Genomic DNA, 9617 nt, shown 5'->3' with positions numbered 1-9617 from the left:
CATGTTGCAGATTAGCACATTGCAAAGACAAGGACAACATGTTGAAAGCCACACTAAAGCTTGGGATTGAAGCTGCAATGGTTCAATGGGGAAAGGCTACTGTCCAAGGACCTCCCACCATGGCACATCAAAGGGCTGAAAACCATGTAAAACCTCTCCAGCTGTAAGCACCAGAGAATCTTTGACATGAAATATAAATATACACTGTAAATATAACCTGAGATAAGACACAGAAGCAGAATTAGTCCACTCAGCCCATCAAGTCTGTTCTGCCATTCAATCATGGCTGATATTTTTCTCATCCCCAAAACCCCTGATCCCCTTATTAATTAAGAATCTATCACTGTCTTAAAGACACTCAATGACCTGGCCTCCACAGCCCTCTGCACTAAAGAGTTCCACTGATTCACCATTCTCTGGCTGAAGAAATTCCTCCTCACTTGTTTTAAAGGATTGTCCCTTTAGCCTGAGGTTGTGCTCTCTGGTTCTAGTTTTTCCTACTTGTGGAAGTATCCACTCCATGTCCATTCCATCCAGGTGTCACCGTATCTTGTAAGATTTCGCCCGCCCGCACCCCCCCCCCCACCTCACCCCACCCCAACCCTGTCCTTCTAAACTCCAACAAGTACAGATCCAGAGTCCTCAGCTGTTCCTCATATTATAAGCTCTTCGTTCCAGGGATCATCCTTGTGAACCTGCTCTGGACCCTTTCCAAAGCCAAAGCATCTGTCCTTACGATTATGGGGCCCAAAACTGCTCACAATACTCCAAACGGGGTCTGATCACAGCCTTATACAGTCTTAAAAGTACATCCCCGCTTTTGTATTCTAGTCCTCTCGACGTGAATGCTAACATTGCATTTGCCTTCCTAACTGCCAACTGAACCTGCACTTTAACCTGAAGAGAAACTTGAACAATGAACACCCAAGTCCCTTTGTATTTCTGATTTCCTAAGCATTGTCCCATTTAGAAAATAGTTTATGCCTCCATTCCTCCTTCCAAAGTGCATAACCTCACACTCCTCCATATAGTATTCCATCTGTTACTTCTTTGCCCATTTTCCTAACCAAGTCCTTCTGCAGCCCCTCTGCTTCCACAATAATCTACACATCTTTGTACCATATGCAAACTTAGCCTCAGTGCCTTCAGTTCCTTCCTCTAAATCGTTAATGTATATTGTGAAAAGTATGTGTATATTGTGAAAAGCACTGAACCCTGAGGCACACTGGTCACCAGCTGCCATCCTGAAAAAGACCCCATTATGCCCACCTCTCTGCCTTCTGCCAGTCAGCCAATTCTCTATCCACGCCAAGATTTTACCCTTAATACCATGGGCACTTAATTTATTTAACATTCTCCTATGCGGCACCTTCTCAAAGGTCTTCTGGAAATCTGAAACAATCACGTTCACTGGTTCTCCTTTATTTAACTTCCTTGTTATCTCCTCAAAGAACTCTAGCAGATTTGTTAGACGTGATCTCCCCTTGATCAAGCTGTGCTGGCTCAGTCCTGCTTTATCATGCATTTCCAAGTACTCTGCGATCTCATCTTTAATAATGAACTCTAAAATCTTGTCAATGACTGAAGTCAAGCTAACCGGCCTACAACTTCCCGTCTGCTGCCCCCCTCCTTAAACAGCGGTATTACATTAGCTACTTTCCAGTCCTCCTGAGATGTGCAGTGCAGCACCTCATGTATTGAAAGAAACTGATCTATGCTGCACTATGTAACGTCGAATTTGAACTGTTATATACTTCTAACATTTTATGAATAAAGTATATTGGGGGGGGGGGGGGGCGGTGGTTTCTCTCTCCAATGGTGTTTTCTGACCTGTTTTTAAGTGTTTCCATACTGCTTTAATTTTATTTCAGATTTTTAGCATTGGCAATACTTTGTTTTCACACATTCACATTCTCCTAGCTGGTTAAATGATGGAACCAATCTGCAGGTGCCATTAGCAATACTTATTCAACCAAATGCCAGAATGCATTTACTGTGGGAATAGCTCCCTCTTCAACTAGCTTTGCTTCCCTCCCATACATTAGCCAGCTGAGTCTTGCTATAATAGAGAAGTTAGACCGCAAATGTTAATCAGTGGGCGGCATGGTGGTTAGAACTGCTGCCTCACAGCGCCAGGTACCCAGTTCATTTCCAGCCTCGGGTCACTGTCTGTGTGAAGTCTGTACGTTCTCCCAGTCTGCTTGGGTTTCCTCCCGTTTCCTCCCACAGTCTGAAAGACGTGCTGGTTATGTGCATTGACCATGCTAAATTCTCCCTCAGTGTACCCAAACAGGTGCCAGTGTGTGGCAACTAGGGGGTTTTCATAGTAACTTCATTGCAATGTTAATATAAGCCTACTCATGACGCTAATAAGTAATTAAATTAAAATTAAACAATTCTGGGATTCAAATCAACCTAATTGAGAGTCTAATGCTCGACCACTGATTCTGCCAAGTCACCCTACAAAAGATCCTTTAAATGTCAATCTCACAGTTGACAGGTCTCTGTAACCTTGCAAAAAAATTCCGAGAACCATTTCCAAATACTTTTACAGCAACAGCATAACAATAACACTTTGTAAATATAAATGCTTAAAAGAACCGTTTCCAGTTTACACCAATGTGCAAGCTCTTCACTGCTCAAAAGAATGCAACAAGTTACCCTTTAGGATTAATACAATTTTTTGTAGACAGATTTAATGTTGTTATTTGTTTTTAATAAATTTAAGCACTAGATTTTACATTTGTGTAACAAATGTTAAAGAGGTACTTGAAGAATTTAGCTTGCTCCACTCATCTAGAGAGATCAAATAAATCTGCTGGTAGCGATCATATTCTAAATATTGTTTTAATGGAAAACAAGGTACATCCTTTATAACATTAGAAATAATAGCCCAAGTGTAAAAATAATCAACTGCATTACAAAAATGCTGCAGATGAGCAGAATTCCAATATGGATAAAGGACTGATTAAATCAGGAAAGAGTCAGGATAAATCGGTCACTTTCAGATTGGTGAACTGTAACAAGAAGTGTCACAGGGATCAGTGATCGGATCACAACTCTTTACAAGCTACATCAATGATGCACAAAGAGACTGAGTATATCATAACCAATTGTGAAGATACGAAGGTGGTAGGAAATCAAATTGAGATGAGGACAAAAGTTTTGCAAAAGAATATAGATACATTAAGTGAGTGGGCAATAGTCTGACAGGAGTATAATGTGAGAAACTGAGCTTATCCACTTTGGTAGCATGAACTGAAAAAACAGAACATTATTTAACTGGATTGAAACAGATGCTGCAGTAGAGGGATCTTAGTTTCCTCAGACATGCAGTTAGCATATATTGCAAGGGGAATGGAGTATAAAAGTGGGGAAGTCTTGCTACAATTGCACTGGCCATTGATGAAACTACCCTAGGAACGCTATAGGTAGTTTTGGTCTCCTTATTTAAGGAATATATTTGCATTTGAGAAGATACCTGGGATAAAGGGGTTGCCCTATAAGGAAAGGTTGAGCAGGTTGGATCTGAACTCATTGGACTTTAGAAGAACGCCAGATGATCATCTTGAAACACAAGATTCTCAGAGGGGTGGACAGGTGGCACAGTGTTTGGCATTGCTACCTCAACACCAGGGACCTGGGTTTGATTCCCAGCTTGGGCCACTGTCTGTGTGGAGTTTGCACGTTCTCCCCATGTCTGGGTGGGTATCCTCCGGGTGCTCCAGTTTCCTCCCACAGTCTGAAAGACGTGCCAGTTAGGTGCATTTACCTGAACAGGGGCCAAAGTGTGGTGACTAGGGGAATTTCACAATAATTTCATTGTAGTTTAATGTAAGCCTTACTTGTGACCAATAAATAAACATTACTTTTTAAAAGGATGAGGATGATGAGAGAATGTTTCTTCTTGTGCGGAAATGTAGAACTGGGGGGTAGAGTCAAAATAAAGGAGTCTCCTATTTAAGACAGATGGAGAAGAATTTCTTCAAGGGTTGTTAAACTTTGGAATTTGGACAGGCTGGAAAGGGGAGTTAAGACCAAAGTTAGATCAGCCACAATCTTATTGAATTGCTCATTGTGCCAGCTGGCTTACTCCTATTTCATACATTACTTTCCGTCTCTTTCCCCTTTCTCAGAATATTGAGCAAAAAGAGGAAGAAAGAATTTCTGGGGAGCCAGGAGCAGCACTGAATTCAAGTGAGATAAAATAATGGAATTCAATTTTCAGCCACAGCATAATGTGTAATAAAAACGAGAGCAAAATCCAAAAGATTTAAAGCACTCGAGCAAAAAAAAGGCACTTATTACTTTAACAAATATTCTGAAAACAGTTAACTTAAGCCAATGAAAGATTCTACAATCAGTGAGAAGTACTCGGCAGGATGACCGTTGGGAGCCAGTATTGCGGTGGTATTGTCACTGGACTCGTAAGCCAGAGACTCAAGTTAGTGCTCTGGGGGCAAGGTTTCAAATCCTACCATGATGGATGGTGAAATTTGAACTCAATAAAAAAGAACAATGATCATAATACCATTGTCAACTGTTGTAAAATCCTATTTGGTTCACCAATTCCTTTAACTAGAGAAGGAAATCTGCTGCCCTTATCTGGTCTGGCCTACATGTGACTCCAGACCTGTGCACAGCAATATGGCCGAATCTTAAAATGAAATACATTTAGTTGAAGGGCAAATACAGACAGGCAATAAATGGTGGCCCAGCCAGTAACACCCACATTCCCTGAACGAATAAAAAAATTGCAGCATAGGTGAACAAAAGAGTCATGGTTGTTCATTACAATAAGTTTGTCCTCCCTATGTCACACACAAAATAAAAAACCAAAGACCAACAGGTTTGAGTACATTTCAAGGGCATAATACCACTCAGGGTTGAGTTGACATTGTAAGCACAGTGAAACAAGCAGTTAATCAATGTCGCACTAATGACCTTGACTTTACATACATTTACCAATACTTCTTGCTAAACGTTTTTATAGCTCAAGTTGTTTTGCATTCGGTTAGCAAAAATGGTGCTCAAAGTCACTTATTACAGTTGGTGAGTTGTCAGTTCTCAACTTAGCAAGACACAAGAAACGCTGACATTGCCCATCTTGCATTGGGAAAATCTGCACTGCTTTAGTAACTGACAAAGGTGACTAAGCCCTCACTGAATAAATCAGTTTCACACAGGTGCAAGAATTTCTTTCAACAAGAATTCTTTTCAGCAACAGAAAAAAATGCCATCAAGTCAAAGTCACTAAAATCTGAGGGAAAATATAACCATGCTGTTTAGTTAGAAGAGGCTCATAATTCCAAAAACCACTTCATAAAAACACCAAGTTTCAGCCATGAAACTACTTAATCCTTTTTCCACATCCAGAATTCACCCCAAACTCTGGATGTCCTAAATATATCAAAATGAACCACTACATATGCAAGACAAATCACTGCATTAAGCAGCACTGTACTTATCAAAAACATTTTCGCTAGCAACCATTATCCTGAAAGATTGAAATTGCATTATAGAACTGCCAGTATGACCATTTTATAACAGCATTGAAATCTTGCTAGCTTTCCAGCATTTGTGCATCACAGCATTTTCTTTTTTTTCCCCGTTGGCTGTTTCATTGTACTTAACATTTTAAAATATTTCGTGGTAAATCTTGATCTACCAACAATTCTAAAACTTCAAATCACGCAGAGATATCACATACATTATACTAAACAACTGTTGCCATGGTAGAGCGACCCCCATTTTTTAATTAAATAGATCCGATACAATGTATTGAAAAAAAATTATAACGTCAAAAAGCGAAACGAGAGATTGCAACATCAAGAACAAATGCAGGTAAAAAGCCCATTTAAAATAAGTAACAGTCATTTCCAGGAAGCAAGATCCACTAAGTTTCACTCCAGTATGAAGTCAAACCAAAACACGGCCTAGTTATCCAACTATTTTCAAATCTTAGTCACATATCAATTGCTGGAAAAAATATTTAACAAAAAACTCATTTGTAGTATGTAATGTATTATTCTTGATAACCGGCATTATTAGAGAGAGCTTGTGTTTCCTGGAATTTGTATGCGTTTATCTCTCTACCAGCTGCCAGTGAAAAGCTAAAACAAAGCTGGCGACTGGGGGGAGGGAGGGTAGTTAAGGACAGTCATTACGCGAGATTAGGTTTCCCAGAGAATTCCTTTGTGAATTAAAGCTGGTGGAACAAACCAGAAAAACACTTTTAACATGCATCACAGCGACACGCGATGCAAAACAGAGTTCCCCCCTCCTCCCATCCCTGCAGCGAAAGGAAAGAATATGGCCTGTCGTGGCAGGCGAGTAGCTAATCCAATAAAGCCTCCCCACAAGAGGGGAAAAAAAATTCCATGTAAATTGTCGCCAGCAAACGGGGACAACATTATTTACTACGACCCAGGAACACACCACCACACGGTGGTAAACCAAAGTAAGGCTGAGCGAGGGAGGAAAGAAAGTCAGCCATTACACGAGGGTTAGTTATTCCAGAGATTTAATCTCAATGCACACGCACAAAAAATGGTTGCAAGATCCTCTGGAATGAGCAATAATATCGTTAAATGATAAGTTTAAGGAAATACAAATATATTAAAAAACTAGTTGCAAGATTTTGTAGACCAATGCCTTTTAAGCTCAGGCACAGATGTCTCTAAATTCGACACAGAACAAGCAGAGCTCATGGAAATGCAAATATATTAAAAACTAGTTGCAAGATTTTGTAGACTTTTAAACTCTTTTAAACATATATGTCTGAAAACTAGCCACACAGCAAGCAGACTCGTGGACATTGAAAACTAGTCGCAATATTTTCTAGACTGCCTTTTAAGCTCAGACACAAATGTCTAAAAATTAGTCACAGAACAAGTTTATGGATTTTTTTGCGAGATTTGTTGTAACCAATGAATAATCTGTAAATGACAGCAAAATACAAGTGGGGGGGGGGGGGGGAACGGCGGAGAAAGCGAAACTAGTTTGAGTTGCAGGATTTTCCCACCAGGATGTCTCTCAAAAAGCTGCCTGACTCACAGCCTAATGTGGCTGCACAGCTAATACAGAGATGGGAGATTTAGTTGGCCAGGATCTTGTGGAACAAGCTCGGAATTGATGTTTGGTGAAGTGATGGGAAGCACTGCTGCGTGTGGGTGATCACAAGAGAGACACATAGACAAGACAGGAGCTGCGGCTCCCACTCAAGTGCACAAGGCTGGGCTGCGCCAGGCGCTTTCTACTCACCCACTGATCTGTATCCCAATATCGCAACCTTACGGGATTTCGGCTGTGGCATCTTTTTAAAACAACGTGGTTCAAACCCCAAAGAAAAATAATTAAATTAAGTAATTAAAAACACAATTCTCTTTTCTTTCCCCCCAAAAAAATTACAGGCCGGCGACCCCCCAGAAAACAAAATCCCAAGGGGGGAATACAGGGAGGGGGGGGGAGGGGAAGGAACTTATTACTTCAATAACAAAAACTACATCGATATATTTTTGGAAATATACATATGTATATATATAAAGTTTAGAAAGCAAACACTAAATGAGAGATCCGAGGTGATTGCTGTCCGGCTGAGAGGTTTATCTGGGAAGGGACTCGATTGACGCTCAGTGGCGCAGCTCCGTCCCCCTTTGCCCCTCACCAGATTCAACCGGAACCTTCCTTCACCCATCGGCACCCGCCCCCTTTACCCCCGCCCATTGGGTCACCTCGGCCGCCCTGACGTCGATCTATGCATGTCTATTGGCTACTCAAACTGTCACTCATTCCTTCACGTTCCCCCGCCCATTGGGTCGCACTGGCTGCCCTGACGTCAGGACGTGAATGCCTACTCGCCGGTCGGTCTGTCACTCATTCACCTCCCCCCCCCCTCCTCCCGCCCGCTGTGTCAACACGGATGTCCATTAGGTTAGCCCGGAAGCCCTGACATCAGCGCCTGCATGTCTATTGGTTGATCGAACTGTCACTCATTATCACACCCCCGCCCATTGGGTCGACCTGGCCAACCTGACCGCAGCGCCTGCATGCTTATTCGTTGGTTGACCTGTCACTCATTCGTTTCTTCATTTCCCCCCGCCCCTCTTCCCCGGAACCGGCGGGCGGGGGGGAAGGCGGGGCAGATGGTTACCTAGCAACATCAGGAGCTAAGCTGGTCGCGCCTTAGTCCAGCCGCACTCGCAGTTGGGAATTGTAGTTCCCCGAAAGCCTCTGTTTTAAAGCCACAACGAACGTAACAGCTGGATATCTGCAGAATGACAAGCCGAAATTTAAAGTGTGTTTATTAGTGTCACAAACAGGCTTACATTAACACTGCAATGAAGTTACTGTGAAAACCCCCGAGTCGCCACACTCCGGCGCCTGTTCGGGTACCCTGAGGGAGAATTTAGCACGGCCAATACACCTTGACCAGCGCGTCTTTCGGACTGTGGGTGGAAACCAGAGTACCCCGAGGAAACCCACGCACACACAAGGAGAACGTACAAACTCCACACAGACAGTGACCCCGGGCTGGGAATCAAACCCTGGTCCCTGGCGTTGTGAGGCAGCAATGCTACCCACTGTGCCAATAAACTAGGGAACGATTGGAAAAAAAGCAAATTACTGCCGATGCCAGAATCTGAGACAAAAACAGAAAGTGCTGGAAAATCTCAGCAGGTGGTCAGGAAGGCGAATGGGATGCTGGCCTTCATAGCGAGGGGGATTGAATATAAAAGTAGGGAGGTCTTGCTGCAGCTGTATAGGGCATTGGTGAGGCCGCAACTGGAGTACTGTGTGCATTTTTGGGCGCCGCACCTGCGCAAAGATATTTTGGCCTTGGAGGGACTGCAGAGGAGGTTTACTAGGCTGATACCGGAGTTGAGGGGGTTGAGCTATGAGGAGAGGCTGAATAAACTGGGCTTGTACTCGTTAGAGTTTAGAAGAATGAGGGGAGATCTCATTGAGACGTATAAGATGATGAATGGGATGGATAGGATAGAGGTGGAAAGACTCTTCCCGCTCAAAAAAGACAGTAGGACTAGGGGGCACAGCCTCAAGATAAAAGGGGGGCGGTTTAGAACGGAGTTGAGGAGGAACTTCTTCACTCAAAGGGTGGTGAATCTCTGGAATTCTCTGCCCGTTGAAGTGGTGGAGGCTGCCTCGCTAAATATTTTTAAGACGCGGGTTGATGGGTTTTTGATAGGAGAGGGGATTAAGGGTTATGGGGAGAGGGCGGGAATGTGGAACTGAGCAGCGACAGATCAGCCATGATCTTATTGAATGGCGGGGCAGGCTCGAGGGGCTGGATGGCCTACTCCTGCTCCTATTTCTTATGTTCTTATGTTCTTATGTACGTCTGACAGCATCTGTGGAGAGAGAACAAAGCTAACGTTTGGAGTCTGGATGACCCTTCATCAGAGGTCTGGAAACCTTGACTTTCTTTTTCCTAAGAAATTATATCTGGGGTCGGTCATTTTGCTCTCAAACCTGTTCTCCCTTTTAATAAAATCATTTGTGATCCTGTTCCCTGGTTTCAATTTCCCCTTAATCCTGCATCTTCAGACCCTACCCTTCTCTTGAGTCCAAAATCTATCAATCTTAGTCTTGAATATACT

At 42.8% G+C, this 9617-nt stretch overlaps 1 protein-coding gene across 1 annotated transcript in view; it reads right to left on the bottom strand.

The window, feature by feature from the left end:
* The window catches only part of rheb (Ras homolog, mTORC1 binding), a 94600-nt gene extending 86924 nt beyond the window's left edge, over positions 1 to 7676 (bottom strand). The window contains exon 1 of the mRNA XM_080213183.1: positions 7264 to 7676. Coding sequence (XP_080069309.1) covers positions 7264 to 7315 — 52 coding nt within the window. The 5' untranslated portion in view covers positions 7316 to 7676. The remainder of the gene's footprint in view (positions 1 to 7263) is intronic.
* Between the last annotated feature and the right edge of the window lie 1941 nt (positions 7677 to 9617).

Source organism: Carcharhinus amblyrhynchos, chromosome 2 (genome assembly GCF_965287045.1).
Source record: "Carcharhinus amblyrhynchos chromosome 2, sCarAmb.v2.hapA, whole genome shotgun sequence".
Taxonomy (NCBI): domain Eukaryota; kingdom Metazoa; phylum Chordata; class Chondrichthyes; order Carcharhiniformes; family Carcharhinidae; genus Carcharhinus; species Carcharhinus amblyrhynchos.
Note: the sequence above shows the minus strand (reverse complement) of the source record. Positions and strands in the feature narration are given on the sequence as shown.